The 18,378-nt window shown below is 45.6% G+C and overlaps 1 protein-coding gene across 3 annotated transcripts; it reads left to right on the forward strand.

The window, feature by feature from the left end:
• The first annotated feature begins 4,500 nt into the window (after positions 1-4,500).
• On the forward strand, positions 4,501-7,565 carry LOC147886678 (heat stress transcription factor A-1e-like). 3 transcript variants are annotated; one of them, XM_087395552.1, is made up of 5 exons: positions 4,501-4,947; positions 5,051-6,483; positions 6,895-6,954; positions 7,091-7,183; positions 7,293-7,565. In XM_087395552.1, the coding sequence occupies exons 1-2, from the start codon at positions 4,588-4,590 to the stop codon at positions 6,206-6,208; spliced, it is 1,518 nt and encodes a 505-aa protein (XP_087251678.1). In that variant the 5' UTR covers positions 4,501-4,587; the 3' UTR covers positions 6,209-6,483; positions 6,895-6,954; positions 7,091-7,183; positions 7,293-7,565. The 3 variants fall into 3 exon arrangements, with proteins under 3 accessions (XP_087251678.1, XP_087251676.1, XP_087251677.1); XM_087395550.1 differs by having other exon boundaries at positions 5,051-6,611; positions 7,293-7,564; XM_087395551.1 differs by having other exon boundaries at positions 5,051-6,611; positions 7,101-7,565.
• The last annotated feature ends 10,813 nt before the right edge of the window (positions 7,566-18,378 follow it).

Consider the following 18,378-nt stretch of genomic DNA (forward strand, 5'->3'; position numbering starts at 1 on the left):
CGAACCATGCAATGGAACTCACCCTCGTCTTTGTGTGTACCTTCCACATCAATAGCCCTCACCCCTGCCTCTTCCTCTAAGGGGAAGGAATCCTACTCAAAATTAAAAGGAGTGCCTCTAGCCCGTACTCTACAATCTTTGGAGAATCGTTCTCAACATGTAGCTTTGCTTCCACCATTACTCCCCACACCAATCCAGCTAGCAAGTTGCCAAACCAAGGAAATCTCGAGAAGACACGCATCAAAAGGCCAAAAGCAAAGAAGCCAGCCCAAATGGATTCCTAAGCGGCTACTTCAAGCTCAAGGTTAGTACGACGGTAACGAGTATATGTAGGTGCCCAAGACCTGCCACCTCACCGGTCCGCCTACCCTTGGAGCACCCATTGAGACCAGGTATGTAGGACCACCCAACGGCAAGGTAATAGTAGTACCACAAGAACCTGGCCCTAACTGTTAAATTACATGGCACAGCAGAACAGAAACTGAACAAAGAATAGAGAGTATAATGGAGCTTAGATGGCGATCTAGAAAGATACTAGGTGAAGAGCTACCAGCTAGAAGATCTCTACTAGAAGATTTGATCTAGTACAATGGACTGGGGAGGTCGCCTCTTTATAACTTTGAGGGCAGTAGTCGGATCAACGTAGTCGGTGGAACCGACCAGTCAACCTAGTCGGTGAAGCCGACCAGTCAACCTAGTCGGTGGAACCAACTAGTCGTCCATGGAATATTCAAGGAATATTCCCTATACCATCGCCTCAGGGGCTATCACCTCCGAACCCCCACTAGGGGCCGCTAGCCCCCTTGAGACCCCCTAATTGGGGCTAGCTCACCCCCAGGCCCCATCAAGAATAAGGGGCTCCCACACAATCACCTTTATACCATCAATGGTCTCATTGATATACCTCATCTAACATGCAAGTCAAGATCCATCCAATGTCCCGGGCTCACACATGGCTTCTCCTCATATGGGGGCCTTACAAGTTGAGCACCTTGGACTACTAGTGGTTACCAGGAGGGTGGGGCATTGAGCATATCTAACACTAACATGCAGGTAGTATCACAAGAACCGATTGCTAGCCCATTCAGGAAAAATCATACCAAGGCAAGAATGCAACAACACAAGAACCTACTACTGTAATAAGAAAAAAATTTGAAGCCTAGGCTCCCAATGTGCTTGCCCAAGAGCAATTCACTAAGTACAGCCTCTCCTTCTACTCCCACACTGACAATTGTCATGATAAATACACAAGAACTTGCTCCTAAAACGGGAGCAGCACCCCAATGACATACCATTGCCCCTATAGGGGAGGTACCAGCCACACAAACCAACATCCCCACAATGCTACAGAGTCCCAAGCAGTTCCTCAAGTTTATCAAGACCTTCAAGCCATACTTATTTTGATAGATGCTGGTGCCCAATCCACGTAATAAGATAAAGACAAGTTGAGGACGCCATTTGTTCATAACCCCAAGGTGCAACTCTCTGCCCTTTTCAATGGTGCACTCAACAAATATGCGGCTTGGAGAGACGACATGTACGTTAAGTCCTCGCATGAATGATTCCACTCATATTTTTTGTATCTAGGTGACAATAGGAGGTCCACAACATAGGTGGAAATAGGAGTCCCTGCCAATGGAGTGTCATGCCCTAGGTGAGTATAACACCATTTGCACCCCCAAGAGTCCACACTTATGCCCGATGTATCCATCCCACTTATGTGCTTGTGCCTCGCTGGTGGAAGTGGAGCCTTTTTCGAGAAATGCAAGAGAATGACCCCAACGTAGTTTACAATTTTCCCCCAGTTGCCACCACCTACGGCCTTACTACATAGATGAAAGACTATATCATAACAATTCCACAAAATTGCTTAATCCAATGATGGTCACCTTGATCCATTTTTCCCACTTCTTGATCATTTTGTTACAAGACATTCCAAAGCAATGGCCAGGCCCTGGAAGAACATAATCTTAATATCTGCCATGAGCTCATCTTGAACTTGGATGAAGGGTTGCAAGCAAGTCATACGCACGAACCTCCGAGTCCGCAATCTTTATGAGCACCCTATTTGAACATTCAAGGACATGCATGACACACATTTTTGGGAGCCCCACTTTCCTTTCTGCAGAATTTCCCAAAGACTTTTTGACCGCCACTCCCTCATCCAATCTATGCTGACCACCACTGGCCTGCTTCACACCACTTGATCCAAGGGTGGACCAACTTCAAGAAGGGGGGCATGTTAACCCTAGCAGATAGAGCGGAGGAAAGACTAGGATGAGAATGGAATTCCACCTTTGAGCATGGCCCAAGTGCTTGTAACATGTGAAGTAGGGAGAGTGGTGAGGAGGAGTAGGGTTGGCCCTTCCTTCAAAAGGTGATTTGTATCAAAACAAGAAAAATTGACTTTTGGTCTTCAGTTGTATGGATGCAAGTTTGAGGAATAGACACTTACAAGTTCTTAGATAAGACATTCAGCCTATGGTTGTAACCCCACCTTATTGACATCATCCACACTACACATAGGTATCTTTTGTTTAGGGACACATTATCTTAGACAACATCTTCACCTTTTGCGAGATAGTGGATTGGGCTCAATAGGAGTCTCAACTTATTATAGTCCTTCCATTGGATTTTGAGAAGGACCATGACAAGGTGGAGTGGTCTTTTCTAGAGGGCATAGAGCAGAGGTTGGGTTTCTCAGACAAATGGATCAGGGGTTCTCTTCTTTGTATGGAGGGAGTGCCAATCAAATGGTTATTGGAGGTCACAGGGAGAGGCCTTCTCACTTTCCAGCTGAGTATGGTAGGGCTACCCTCTAGCTTCCTTTCCTCTTTCTCTTGTGGTAGAGGCACTAAGCTATTTCTTGCAATCCCAAGTAGTAGACCTTACTAGGCTTGTGGCACTCGACCCATCAAAAGGAAGAGCTACTAGACTCAAAGTTTGCAAATGACACATTACTCTTTGTGGAGGGCACTACAAAGAGGCTAGAGTGGTTCGAAGAGTCCTAGAGACTTATTGCTTGGCCTCTAGTGCTATGATCAACTTGCGTGGGTGGCACATGTCCACAAATGTGTGGTTGTGTAAAAAAAGGAGCACCCACCATGTAGACACCTTTAGGCACATGCCATAATTAAGTTCCTTCTTATTCTTGTAATGTCCACCTGGTGTGTAAGGACACACTGCCCATCTCTTGGTGTGTACTCACCCTAAGAGGGTATCCCCATACGCGCCTACACCGGCTTCCAACAGGGAGGGGCATTGAATGGGGGTCTCCCAACACTGTTTTTTTAAAGGCGAATGGTAGAAAATTTAGCGCTCATTTCTATTCCTAGGAATCTAGGTGAACATTCTTTGCAGGCTGGGGAGTGCCTAGCAACATGAAAGATTGGGTTCCCCCCCTTGGTTTTGGAGAATTTTTTGGAATATTCACTAAAATTCTAGGAATATTTTGGAGAACTTTTTGGAATATTCCCTAAAAAAGTTTAGGATAGGCAAACTCATCCTTTAAAAAAAGGGCATGGGGTTGAAAAGAAAACCACGGTCTCCCAATAGCTATCGATTCAAGAGGGGGTTGAAGAAGATGGTCTGCGGGGTGACCTCCATCAGGGAGGACGACGGTGATTTGCCAGCACAAACCCGATGCAAGCGTTTTTTTAAATAAAAATTTGAAAGGCAATGGGCAGTGGTAAGGTCATCTAGAACGAGTTGCAAAACGGTTCACACACAGGGTATGCGGAGCGGGACGATTGCTACACCATCACACACCCTGCACAAGGTGGCTCTAGGGGGGGGGGGGGCTCTAAGAGGGTTCCTCGTGTGGGCTAATAGGTCTACCCGAGCCCTACAAACAGTCCAATTGCAAGGCCCCATGCTAGTTGTAATGCTGCTGCATTTTCCTCAGCCCTGCAATGCCAGCCGAGTAGCCTTGGTTTGAGAGCTTACCAGCAGAGTAGTGCAATGCCCAAGCATGGGGATTGGCTGAAAGGTTCCACTTTCCACTCTATTCATCCCACCAATTTGCAAAAATGCTGTCAACGCTCGACAAGCCTCATAAATAGCACTTGCAAAGCTTTGATGGGAACGCATGCTACCTTGAGCATTCCAATGCTCTTGTGGGGAGGTCCTCTACCGACAGAGGAGGGGGTACAGAGGGTCACAAGAAGTTTGACAGTTTTCTACACATGTAGGGGAAGGCACTGTGTAATTAGCTAGGTGCGGTTGGGGGCAGCAGGCAGTACTGGACGGAAGTTTGGGGCTTGCGGTCCGCTACCCCAATCGCACCTAGCTAGGTGCACGGAGCCTCCCTTGCTAAAGCTCATGATGTCGAATACTACAGAAAGGGCCTCCTTTCCGACATGTTGTGAAGTGAGCGGCAAGTGCGATACAACAAAGCACGGTAGAGATCTAACCTAGGTTAGATTAGGTTCTTGTTCTTCATATCTTCTTTTTCATCTTCATTGTCATTTTCAACTTTTCATAATCTTCTTCTTCCATCTTTTTCATTTGTTGAATTGTGCAGAGCAGATCTGGGCTAGGCTCTTCCGCCATAGCCAGAAGCTCAGAGAGCTTCGCAGCTCTTCAACCATGGCTTCCTTCCCTGAATCTGATAAAATCATTCACCCTGGCGCTTTCGTCCTTCCTTCCGAAATTGAAGACACGCAGAATATTTCTTCAACCAAGCTCCAGCCCCCTGCCTCTACCCCTGATAGCGGCTCCTTTCCCTTCCCTCAGCCCATGGAGTCCCTTCAATCCGCCGCCCCTCCTCCCTTCCTCACCAAAACTTACGACATGGTCGATGATCCCTCCACCGATCCTGTCGTCTCTTGGAGTGCCGGCAGCAACAGCTTCGTCGTTTGGGACCCCCCCGAGTTCGCACAGCGCTTGCTGCCTCGCTTCTTTAAGCACAGCAACTTCTCCAGCTTCGTTCGGCAGCTGAATACCTATGTGCGTCTTTTTATGTTCTGCTATGCCTGGTTTCGCTGCATATTAGCGAGATTAGGTCTGCTGACTTGCGTCGGCTTTCGCAATGGTCTCGTCTAATGTGCAGGGCTTTCGAAAAGTGGATCCTGACCGGTGGGAATTTGCGAACGAGGAGTTCCTGCGAGGTCAGAGGCATCTGCTGAAGAATATCCACCGTCGTAAGTCTGTGGTTCACAATCAACCGCAAGCTTCTCAGACCAAAGGATCCTCCGTGCATTGTGTCGAAGTGGGAAAATTTGGTCTGGAAGGTGAGATTGAACAGCTCAAACGTGATAAAAACGTATTGATGGTAGAGTTGGTGAGGCTGCGGCAGCAGCAGCAATCTACAGAACGAGAGCTCCTGAAAATGGGCGAGCGCCTCCAATCCACAGAGCAGAGACAGCAGCAAATGATGACCTTCTTGGCGAAAGCAATGCAGAGCCCCGCTTTCCTTTCTCAGTTGATGCAGCAGAGCGAGAATAAACAGTTTGGAGATGCCAGGAAGAAAAGGCGGTTGCCTAAGCAAGGTGAGGATTGTGAAGAAAACACTGCACAACCTGCATCAGGTGGACAGATAGTGAAGTACCAGCCTGGGATCAATGATTCTTTCGCCTCGACGTTTCTTCAACTTCTTAATTCCGACCCTGGTTTGAACGTGGAATTTTCAAACCCTGTCGAGGCTTTTTTCCATGAGATGCTTTCTTCTTCTTCTTCTTCTTCTTCTTCTTCTTCTGAACAACGCCAGGATAATAATCCCCAGCAAGGAAGGGCAACGCTTAAAGAATTCACGGAACTGCAGGGCGGGGCGGTGGAGATGCCGGATCCAATCGTCCATGACGTTACGGATGACGTTGAAATCGACATTGACTCACTTACCTTTTCCAATTTGCCAGGAGATGGCTCTCTGGATACTTTGGATCCTCATGCCAATGATTATCTTGTGTCCTTCCCAGAGACTTTACCATCCAGCGCTGTGAACTCAGATCTTATGGCACTTGAGACGGTGCTTCACAATAGTGTCGATGATGTCCCATCTAGCATCGAAGGGGATGTTTTCTGGGAACAGTTGTTGGGTAATAGCAACGAGAGTCAAGAAATGGAGACTGATCCTGCGGTTAGGGTTACCGAAGGGAGCACTCAAGAGGACGCAGAGCTGACCACGGGTCAACAATCCTGGAGGAGAAACCATAACATGGATGATCTTGTACAACAAATGGGCCAATTAGAACATGGTTCGAATTCCTGAGGAGCGCATGATATATCTCATGTTCAAACTCCAGGAAGCGCGGTTAAATTCCTGAGGTGCTTGTGATGGAGCTTATGTGGAGTGGCTGTTTGCCACCGAGATATCCATTCCACATGTCCTCCTGTTCCGATTAAGTCGGGACGGTTTATCATATTACTTAGGAGTTCTGGATTCTTGTTGGAACTTTCTTTTCAAAGTAAAGCTCTCCAAGTCTGGCAAATCGCAGGTCGCAGGTCAAATGAAGACAAGCATTCTGCACTAAGCTTGGCAAAGCGGTACTTACCTGAGGCTGATCGTTTGCCTGTAGTCCTAATACAATTCTAGGATTCTAGCTCTTCCATGGTGGTATCTCATGAGATGTGCATCGAAAAAAACTATGTTGTACATGGGCAACAAGCACAAGGTGAGTTGTCTAATCAAGGTTCCATGGTTTCTTTTGCAAACATGGATCAATCCTTTGTAAAGGACTTTCCAGGTGCAGCATGTGCTGTCTCTATTTCAATGCTCCTGACTGCTCTCTCGTTCAGTTCATACCTTTTCTATGAGTTGGACTAGAATAGTCAAAGGTTGTTGCTATATTTTGCTAGCTTATTTGGCATATATGTTTGTCAAATTATACTTGCCGCTTGCGTCTCTGCCTGCATCTCTTACCTCTTGCAATCATATAGTTTTGGTTTTGCATGCAGCTTGGACCAAGCTAATCCTGACAACTAGTGCTGATTGGTTTAAGCACTTCAAGCTTTCAGGTGATCTTTTCAATGTTCAAGCTTCCTTTGCAGTGCATTCTTCAACTCTTCTTACTTACCTTATATACATGTGCATAACCTACTTATAGATTATTTATGCGTGTAGCTGATACATTTGGATGCTTGTATTTTGCAGTTTTACCCAGCAAGCAGCTGCAGCTGACTAAGAGTCTATCTGGTCAATAGAGCAACATATTATAATGCTGGCGAAGTTTACTATGTACTTCATGTCCAAATTGCCTTTCTAGAAGGTGTTTATTTCAGCATTATTCAAATCTATTTTTTTTGTCAAGGACAGTACGTGGGAATCTTTAACACTACGTCTTCTTATGATTCAGACAAATATTCCCCTCTACTAAACGAGCTATGGACGGAGAAACTGTAGTTCTACTTGACCACTCAGTTTTCGATTGTATATGGCGTGTTTGAAGAACAAACATTTTATGTAGAGGTTTATTGATACATGACTTTATGTGGGCTGTCCAGAATGTAAGGTCATGTAGTCTCTGGAATATGAGTCTGATCCATTGTTCCAGCTTTTACAGTGAAAGTAGGTGGGTAAGCTTGAAGCTTTGCATAAGAGCGCTGGCTGTTATTGCAATAAATCTTTCCTGCAAACCTGCTTTTAAGACAATGGAAACAGTTTACTATATTTCTAATGTTCTGTGCAAAGTTTAATGTGTGTATTGTTGGAGAATGGTTCACCCTTTGGACATCCACCTAGATCTAGTTGTTCTCTTTTTAGGTTCCCTTATGAGGAGAAGCGAGGAGTATTAGGGCAGGTGATGACCGATGCATATGCATCTTGCATGGTGTCTGTACTGGGCCCCTTACCTACTGCCTGATGCAGTGTGGCATCTAGACAGGGTGGGAGGACTGCAACTCGGTTCTGTGATGTATCCAGACCTCATCTAAAATTGGCCCTTGGACTATAACCTGGTGTGTCCTGTAAAAGGCAAGGTGTCTGGAATACTCTTACTAACTGTGCCCTAATTACTGAGTGGGGAAGCGTTGCAATCTATCTGGAGAGAGAGAGAGAGAGAGAGAGAGAGAGAACACAATCATGTTTATGCTAACTACTATCTTTACTCTTGGCAATCACCAAATACCCCCTTTATGCAACTGCTGGTCCCTCAATGAAGAAGGCATACATCTTGGTCCATAATGAAGGGCTATGCTGAGGCTATGGGCAGTTCATGGCTGAGGCTATGCTGGCTGGTGAAGGTGCTGAGGTTGCTGATGCTGAAGGGCTAGATGTTGCTATTGGTCCATGGACCGTTTCCACCCCTGAAAGGACATGCTGCATCTGCTGCTGCTGGAGCTGTTGAGGCTCCTGGTATTGCTCTGCCTGTTGCTGTAGACGGCCCTGGGAATCTTGGTACTGCTGCTGTACTTGCTGATGGAGCTGATTGCAATGAAGGAGAAAAAGGGGCCTAAGGTGCTTGAAGCTTCACAGTTTATGGGAACCCATGCCCGCCCATGCTGCATTGACTGCATATGGGCCATGGGTTGGATGTGGGCAGACAATCTTGCCTGTCCATGATGTTTGGGCATGTCTGCAATGGGGTACCCTAATTTTTGGGTACTGACGTGAGATTTAGAGGGGATGGTGGAGGGGACAATGTAAGTCCAAACCCACTACTCCTGTAGCGCTTTTTATGTCACGTCCAATCCTACTTTAAGCAACTCTCCCTCCTTCCTCCTTGGACTCTCTCTCTCTCTCTCTCTCTCTCTCTCTCTCAGCTCCTTCTGTTCAGCATCTTCCACCTCAGCACCCCCTGCTTAGCATCTTCAGCCTCAGCACTTCTCTCTTGCCTAGCAGCTTCCGCCTCAGCACCTCTCGCTTAGCACCTTCCACATGAGCTCCTTCCACTCAGCTCCTTCTGCTCAGCACCTTTCCTCCCACTTAGCACCTTCCACCCCAGCATCTTCTCTCTCTTCTAGCAGCTTCCGCCTCAGCACCTCCCGCCTAGCAGCTTCCGCCTCATCACACAGGTCGTGGGTCCACATGGGGTGGAGATCTACAGGTTGCGTGTTGCCGTCAGTTTGTTTAATCGCCTCAGCTTCAACTCATTTTCGCAGGTGCAGTGCTGCCAAACAGTCCTGTTCTGTTGTAGATTGTGCCACAAAGCAACTTCGTCTCTTTCAGTTCAAAGTCTATACTTCGCCTCTTAGCTCAGTTCGACCTTCAGCTTCAAGTCCGGGTTGGGTTGAGACCCCTGGCCCACCCCGTGGCTCAGTTTTAGCCTGGGGCTCGTCAGACATGGTCAGCATAGAGTGGCCTAGCCTCTCCTCGAAACCCCCCTTTACCCCAGCGACTTCAACCAGCAGAATTCGGTACTCCACAAGTGCAGCTAAGACATCCTCTCCATATGCGCATAAATTCTACTGATGAGTGAATCATCCCATCACTGGTACACATGAGCATATTTTTTCCTACAGCAGGAGGTCTGAGAGTTAAAGATGTGATTGGCAGTTGTGACAGCTTAACTTCAGGTCCTTGAAGAACCTGGCAAGCATGCAGCAATAGATGAGGGAGTGAAAGCTTGCAAGGCTTCTCCCCCTACCCTTCAGCTAGTCTCTACAGTTAAAGATCTTGTGCACTCTAAACTACTAACAATTAAGAAAGAAGTGACTGGTGGTTGATACAAAAGCAAACATATAGTAGAGATCAAGGAACATGAAGCCAAATGTGACAACTCACTGAAAATTAGAGTGGGACGACTCCCTCAATGTTGGTATAAAGAAGGACTCTTTTAATGAGACTTTAGCGTATGTCAAAGCAGCCACACCCAACATTGAATGGAGGGTTGATGATGATGATGGTGGAGCAACCACTGTTCGACACTCTAGAGGACATGCTATTATTACACCCAAATCACAAGATTTTCGTGTCAAGCATCTGCACCAATCGTACAAGTTGAAATGGAGTAAGGTATGTATAGCTGAAGAACTCACTAAAGAATAAGGCAACGGAATCAACCAAAGTCAAGGCTACTAGGAAGGAAGGAAAAGGGGCAGTATATCGTGAAGGCATGGCAATCATCACAGAGTTTAAATCCAACCAAAGGACTTTCAGTCTTAAACTTATGTATGGCTGATTATGTTTCTAGTCTACTATGTAGGTAGTCCAAATAACCGGAGCTACTTTTTTGGCACTCTTGCCCTACCTAAGCAGGTGTATTAGCTGGGTCTTTTTGCTGTCCCATAAACCTGGTGGTCCCCCATGGGCATTAATAGACTCTCTCTCTCTCTCTCTCTCTCTCTCTCTCTCTCCCTCTCCCAACCAAGGAGTGGGGTTCGCACGGCTTGGTACGGTTTGCTAGTGAGGTTATTTAGATGGACCCTTCTAGCATAGCTTGGATGTGCCATCTCTCCTAATCTCATGAGATGAGATCAACTGTATTATACGACTAGATCTACTCCAGCTCTACACATCGCGGACTTGGGGGAAGAGACTAGGAGTTCCCCATCAAGATCTCGTTCTACCGTGAACTTCACACTGTTTCCTTGGGTGTAACGTGGGATGGGGTGATTATGAGACCTAGTATTTGGAGGACAGACGGGTCTCACACGCATTGAAGATTGCCATCGAACAGATGCGGGTTTCATCCCATTAGTTGAGAATTGAGGCAAGGAGAGCCAAAGGCATGCCTAGGGAGTAGGGGATATGTAGGCTATGAGAGGTAGAGATAGAGAAGCACTTACTATGGATTTGCCCAGCCTACTATGAAACCTAAGGACGGTATCATTCTCTCTTTCAAGAGGGACACGGTTTTGGGCCTCCCTCCTAGTTGATTCACTTTCATGACTAGGTTTGCATTGGTCTCTATTTGATGGAGATAGGGCCACACAAAGAGGCTCTATTGTAGCAGACTAGACAACATGAAGTGACGAGGCTGATCGTGTGCAACGACATGCCATAGATTCTTATGCTTTCGAGTCAGCCCCAGGACATAGTGGGTAGAGGAGGAGGAGATAGCCAACATGAGGATATCATGGATCAACAGAGAAACGAAACGGAGCAGTGGTGCCAGGGATACAGACCACACATGATGTAGAGGTTGACTAGGGCACGCACGATGGAGGTCGAGCCCATCCTAGCTCTACTCAAAGGAGACCATCCGAGCCAAGGGCGTCACTATTGATATGGCCCATTTAATATAGAGATCACAGAGATCATGTCCCTCGTTAGTAGTGAGATATGACTCGACAGACATAGATACGAGACATCGACAGACATAGATACGAGACATCTTTGTAGCTCACAGGAGAGCCATTATGGCACTTAGCTATATATTTTGAGTACTAATTTGAGTTCCGTCTTTGAGTAATAGTTTTTTTGCTTTGGGTCTTAGTAGGCAATCAAAAGGGCCTTAACAAATCCTTTGCTTCAGCCCACAGTGGCTTGTAACCCTTGGATTGTACTTTGTCTCATAGGCCCGTGCGGCCTTCCAAAGATAGTAATACACCTCTCTCCCCCTTCCTCCCCCCCCCCCCCCTCTCTCTCTCTCTCTCTCTCTCTCTCTCTCTCCCCTTCTCCTTGCTTCTCTCCCTTCCTCTCCCTTTCGTGCATTCTAACCCCTTCCTCTAATCTGGCCCCACTCCTTTGCTACATTGGTATTATAGCACCTTCCTAGGACCCTATGCTCCCTTCTTATTCCCATTCCCCCAACCTTGTGTATATCTTGTGTTGCTAGTAGACTCAATTATAATTACAGACTATGTCAGATTGGGGCATCATCATCAATAGACTCTAGTCTCGTACGTTGACTGCGAGTACTACAACATAGCACTAACAAAGTAGCAGCAAAGCAACCATAACCTACAAATCCAAAAGTCAAGGCAAGCGCTTCTTCATCGACACAATGAATTGCCTTCGCAACCAAAAGCAAGAAAAAGAAGCAACATGATTGGTGATGTAAGCCACTGGCCTAAGTAGCTTTGAGTGCTTGATAGAAAGTAGCTTTGAGAGTAGATGATAGATTGCAAGTTAGACCTAACGACGGATAACAATGACTGACGAGTACCCTCACCAGCCAGACTTGATGGCAAATAATAGATTGCAACCACTAGCTTGCCTTGCCAAAAACAATGACTTGCTGTCACATCGCTGCCACTCTCACATCCATCTTGTTGCTTATTCGCCGCCATTGTTCACGATAGAATCCCATTTTGCCCGCCTCACTGCCCTTTGCAAAACCATAGAGTAGGTATTAATTAATGATTAGGTTACTTAATCAAGGTTAGTTATAGACCATGCTGTCGACAAGAGAAATTGGATTTGGTGCATTCAGTTCTATGCTCCATTTCACTAAAAGTATGACTGGCATCTGCCTTGTCCAGAGAATCTGGCTCAATTGAAGGGATGTCATTTCTCAAGTTTTTGAGAAAATCAAACGAATATCCATCAACGGTATCAGTATTGACCGATTCACCCACTGCTAGACAACGAAAACACCAGTAGAAGGAGTAGGTGTTTTTCATGACAATTTGACCCCCTATTAGTATTTTGCTCATAACTTTTCGCTCGGTGGTCCAATTTGGATAAAGCTTATATCACCGCAAAGCTCTCTTCAAGAAGCATCATCTTTGTCTTTAGATATTGTATCAGATATCAAACCAAAAATATATGGCTCTCTGTGTGTGATTGGTTCTTTTTCAGACAGTTTTTACCCCCGTCCAGTAAACTGCCCATATCTTTTCAACCACTTCTTTGTTTCTCATGTCTCTACTGAAAGTTACAAGCCTCTGTGTCTAATGACAGTTTGTAGAGTGTTTTGAGCTAACTCTAAAGGTATCTATGAAGGAGGTGCAATGTTACCTCAGAACTTACGTATCACTCTTCTCTTTCGCACAGACCAGCTTGTTGAGATTATGGCCTCTGCTAATCCTTTTCTTCTCCCTATGCTTGAGTACAACATCACTTGGGATGTTACCATCTTCATTCTCATCTAAGGGAGGAAAGTATGGTGTGGTATCTTGGCAAAAAAGCTTCTTTTTAATGTCCCTTTCCCAATGATAAATATCTTTGTCACTCAGTTCAAAAGCAATAGGAAGTGAAGAGGTGCATGAAGTTTATTACCCCCAACTTCATGTCACAGTATCACTATATACCGATGCCTGTACCAATGAAATAGGGATTTTCTAGGGGTTTAGGGTTTAGAGTTTGAGGAATTTGGGTGTTTGCTTGGGGGCATGGTTGTGGATGTGTGCAGGTGGAGAGGATGAGTAGTGACAGCCCATTGGATAGGGGGGCCCTTCTCGGAAGTTTGGAGTGGCTTTGTGAGAGATTGCCTTGTCCTTGCACGCATTACAGGTGAGGGGTTTGTCAACAGTGCCGTGTTATCATGTGCCACGCACCACTAGAAGAGAATGTACGTCGACATACTAGTGCATCATTGATAAACCAATGATATTTGAATGATTCATGGATATTTATATTGCTTGTCCTTGTTGCACGCACTAACCTTGTGTCATTATATTATATAGGATGAGGAGAGAGAGAGCAATGAGGGAGCATGTGCACCACCACCACAGTTCGATCAAGATGATATTGAGGATGATCTTCTAGAGGAGGATGAGGGTATGGCAAACATGATGGATTCTTTTCTTGGAGGCACCATGGGAGATGGGGGTGAGATGTCTGAGCATGAGATCGTGATGTAAGATTTGGCATCAACACTATTGTATGGTGGTGCGAGGATGTCAAAAATACGAGCTTGCCTCTTGATCTTGAATTTGCAAGCAAAGTATGGATGGTCAGACACAAGTGTCTCAGCCTTGAGGTTTGGAGCCTTGATCTTAGTATCTCATTCCTATAAAAAATTTTAATTAGCTAGTATCTCATTTACAAGTTTCTTGGATATACAAATTGTAATAGGTTGTTGCGGAAGATGGAGGGAAGATGTTGCCTATCCCAAATACCATGCTTGATTCCAGAGATGAAGCAAAGAAGATGCTGATGATGGTTGGGATGGATTATGACACCATCCACGCTCGCCTTAATGATTGTATTTTATTTCGTCTCGCGAGTATGGCGATTTGGTTAATTGCCCAGAGTGTGGAGCACAGTGCTATAGATAGGACTTGTTGGGGGAGATGATCCTAGTGAAGGTCCTAAGACATTTTTCCATCCTCCCTTGAATACAATCACATGTTCAGATGCAACTCCATTTCACAACTGATGATGTGGCATGCTACACACCGATCCACCGATGACACTTTGAGGATCACCACAGATTATGCTTCTTAGAAGCACATAGACAATAGTGGCCAGACTTTGCAAGGGAGCCACACAATTTACATCTCGGTCTCACAATGGATTCCGTGAACCCTTTCGGGTTACACTACACATCTTGGTCGACATGGCCCATAGTCTTGGTGAACTACAATATCCTGCTATGGATAACAATAAAGAAGGGACACCTCATGCTTGCCCTACTTGTGCCGAGGAAGTACAAGGCCAAAAATTTGGATGTGTACATGGCACACTTGATCAAATAGTTGCAAACCCTATAGAGTGGCATACATGTCTTTGATATTTCTAGATCTCCGAGTCGAGCCGCAGACATGCATATCAGGGGAATTTTGATGTGGACCATCATGATTATCTAGGATTTGGGGAGTGTGCAGGTACGTTCTTTTGCATGACTATTGATACCTTTATGTTTCTAATGTGGTGTGATCTGTGCATGTCTAATGACCTATGTGTATGTGCATCTAATATGTAGGACTTAAAACACAAGGGTACCATGCTTGTCCTATTTGTGGCCCTAGTTTGAATGCATGACACTCAAAACATATGAGTAAGATGGTTGATGAAGGTCATGCTCATCAATATCTTCCGCTTGATCATCCTGCACGTGAAGGTCAACTTGATCCACCCCACTGGGTTATAGGAACGCAAGCAAGTGACTAGATTCAGGCTTCGAGAGCTAATAGTGAGGAGCCTCCTCCAGGTATGGACTGGCTGTCTATCTTTCATGAGCTTCCATATTGGGGCGAGTTACAAATCAATCACCTCTTGGATCCCATGCATATCTTCAACAATGCAGGGGCTTCGATTTGGGCACACTTGGTTGGTGACAAAGACATAAAGGGAGTGCAAGAAGACTTGCACGAGATGGGAAGGATGCCTCACTTATGGCCCCAAGATCGTGTGTGTAGAACTAAAGAGCATGGTTCTACAACTCAGGAGGGTGGTTCAGGAACCCAAGTACGTCCTCCATGAATTGTTCTACCAAAGGCACCATGGATCCTTTCCAAGGTAGAGGAGGCAAGTGTCAAGGCGGATATTGCATCTTTTCAGACACCCATGGGACACATGCGTTGCCTGAGGGGAGTGTTTACAAGGGATAATAAGCTTAGTGGCCTCAAGTCCCATGATTTGGCACAAGGTCTTACAAATATTCTACGTGTTAGCTTGAAAGAAGAGTATATAGAACTAAGATTTTGATGCTTTTGTGTAATTAACTTATATGATTGTGTCACATTGTGATAACTCCTTTGTTGCTTGGGTAGTTTATCCTCCCACTTACAGTGAGAGGATGCTTATCAAAAGATGTTAGAACCGCTATCTACAAGATTAGTGGCATTGTCAGGTATGCTTACTATCATATAACCTTCGTTATATTTTGACATACAATTTTAAATGATGGGTATAAAATATTGAATCTTATAAGTGTTCCTTCAAGCTTTTGCCATCAACGAGCACTCACAGCAAATCCTATTTCCAAGAAGATTCCAAGGCTCTTTGTCCCCCAGAAACCAACGCGCAAAGGGGAAGAACAACACACATGCAACATCTCCCTACTGCACCATCAACACCTTCATCACTGCCATAGCTCTTCTCCATGATCTCAGCAAAAAGCCACGTGGTAGGATACGACTTAACCGTGGTTAGGTTAATACATCCGTGATTAGCCTAGGTGTGGTCAGTGGAGTGGTAGCAAGGGTTGGTTGAGCTAACTCTAGTCAAGTTAGTTGGGTGACACATGACAAAGAGAATCTAACTAGGGTTAGGTGGAGTTCCCCTTGGTTTAGTCCACTGGCCACCTCAACTACCCAATCAACACATAGTCCCTCTGCAGGCACACTATGCACGGCATGTGAATCCTCTTGCCACCTCATCACATAGTGCCCCAGAGGCACACCCCTGCATGTGACTCTGATTGCCACATCATCATTGAGCACTTTTCACCCTTTTTTTGCACCTCCACCTAGATCATATCTCTTGATCCAGGAAGAATTTGAGGGTGCTCCAAAAAGAAAAAATGCTCAAATTTTCATGCTCTACATGCTCGTCACATCATGTACACATTTTAGCGCAAGTATCACACACTTTTGAGCCTCAATGACAGCGTATTGGATGATGCACCACTGTCGATGCACCAATTACAGCACATGGAAATATCGAATGGAGACCATTCTTGTACTTCAGGACAAATGGGAGTATGTCAATGGGTCTACACCTAGACCATTGGACAATCCAACCAGCAGTAGCTCTACTACACTTATTGCCACAACATCAACAGCAGTAGCTCTACTACAACTACACCAACAATGACCACACTTGTAGCAGATCTTGCCATTGCCCGAGCATAGCCATTAAAGGGGTGTAATGGAATGTAATGCTTAGTTCTTCTTCGATTCCCCAGGATCATCATCTTGAGGGAAGGCCTACTTCATGATGTTGATCTTGAGGGAAGGTGTTGAGAAACCATGCTCATAGGGATATTTATTGGGTGTTAATGCTTGAGAGGATGAAACAAGGCATTATTTACATTGATGGGTGCTGAATGACAAAAAAAAAATTTAAGATAAAATAAAAACTAATAGCCTTTTCACGCAAGGGGGGTGGTTTGCAAAGCACCCTACCCTTGTCAAGACTGACATGAAACATGCGTTTTGGCTAACCTACTCTAGACTAGGGGCCTAAGGTGCATTTCCCCAAAAAACCTCTACGGAGGAACCCATCCTGACTTTGCTTGAGTTGGTGTGCAAACTAGGCCCTTCGTGTGAGCAGACTCTAAGGGTTGACAAAGATACTAGTAAGAGAGCATTCCCACGTTACACGTTTGGAGTCCCTATTTTTCTACGGAGGTGACCAGTAGAAATCATGAGTGAAGATCGCCTTCTTCATCAGTTGTGAGGGAGGTCTCTATTTTCATGGCTAACATCAAGGAGTTTGGTGATGTTAACCCATGAAAATAGGTTGAAAGTCAGGTTTTAACCAATGAGTTGGAATGAATTGCTATGAATTTTAGTCCGATGAGCTTGAAACTTCGACCATTCATTCATCTGGGGATGTAACGTTGCGATATTCCCATAATAAATCACGCCGATTTAGCCTATTTCTCCATCCGTCCACGAGAATGTCCCTCTCCCTCCCTCCCCTCTCCCTCCATCTCCATCTCTTAGTGTAGCAATTAACCTATCACTCCTATCTATTAATTAATTAACCTATGGCTTAATTAACCTATCTTTCTTTGTGTTTCTCTCTCTCTCCATCGCCCTCGCAGCTTCCTCTCTCTCTCCCCTCTCGTTCTCCCTGTGCTCCCTCCCTCTCCCTCCGTTTCCCTCCCTCCCCTCTCCCTCAGTCTCCCCCTCTCTACGTGTCCACCTCCCTCCCCTCTCCCTCCCTCCCCCTCTCTCCCTCCGTCTCCATCCCTCCTCCTCCCCCTCCCCCTCCCCCTCCTCCTCTCTCCCCTTCTCTGTGTCTTCCCGTGCCCCCTCCTCCCCCTCAGTTACTCTCTAGGCAACGTCGAAGTTTCTAGAATTTGGCCATTCTCGAATCAACTGGAAGCTTTCCCTTTCACCTAACGTTAATTTTTGCCTCCCACTGCGGTGAACAAATTATTTAATGGAGGCAAATTCAATTGGGGTCCCTATTTCTCACGACTAATGTGGCTAGAGTGCGGGATAACCAAGATTTAGCGAGACGGCCTTAATTTGGAGGTTAGTTAAGCACGTTATGTGGAAAGGTGGGAGGTTAAATGTGTGACACGTGATGATTGCTTTTAAGCGAAATAGCAAAATTTGGAGCACGCGGAGGCGTAAATTTACTGGGACCATGCATTTCTCGAGGCCAAACCTACGTGCCTTTTATTAAAAAAAAAAAAAAAAAAAAAGCAAGTGGCGGCGGGGGATTTATTCCGGCGATTTTCCGCGATTTTTTGGGGGCCATGGAAAAAATTGTCTCCAAAGCATTTAATAAAGCGCGGGGCCCGCAATAAAAGGGTGGGCTGCCACGTGGGGCCTCGAGGGCCCCGGAGCGCGGTCCGCCGCGTAAATTCTCGCGGGTAAGAAAAAAGAAGAAGAAAAGAAAAGAAATATTAAAACGTACAAAAAAAAGGGGAAAAAAAACCAAAATCATAAATAGCAACAGCCAATCGTACGTGGGAGGGGAGTCCGTGAAGTTTT

Source organism: Dipteris shenzhenensis, chromosome 24, assembly GCF_047967505.1.
Source record: "Dipteris shenzhenensis isolate YYH24624 ecotype China chromosome 24, Dip_SZ_1.0, whole genome shotgun sequence".
NCBI classification, from domain to species: Eukaryota; Viridiplantae; Streptophyta; class Polypodiopsida; order Gleicheniales; family Dipteridaceae; genus Dipteris; species Dipteris shenzhenensis.

Coding starts and splice junctions, on each gene's coding strand:
- LOC147886678 (XM_087395551.1), top strand. CDS start 4,588: ATGGCTTCCTTCCCTGAATCTGATAAAATCATTCACCCTGGCGCTTTC. Junction 4,948..5,050: donor TTCGGCAGCTGAATACCTAT/GTGCGTCTTTTT, acceptor TCTAATGTGCAG/GGCTTTCGAAAAGTGGATCC.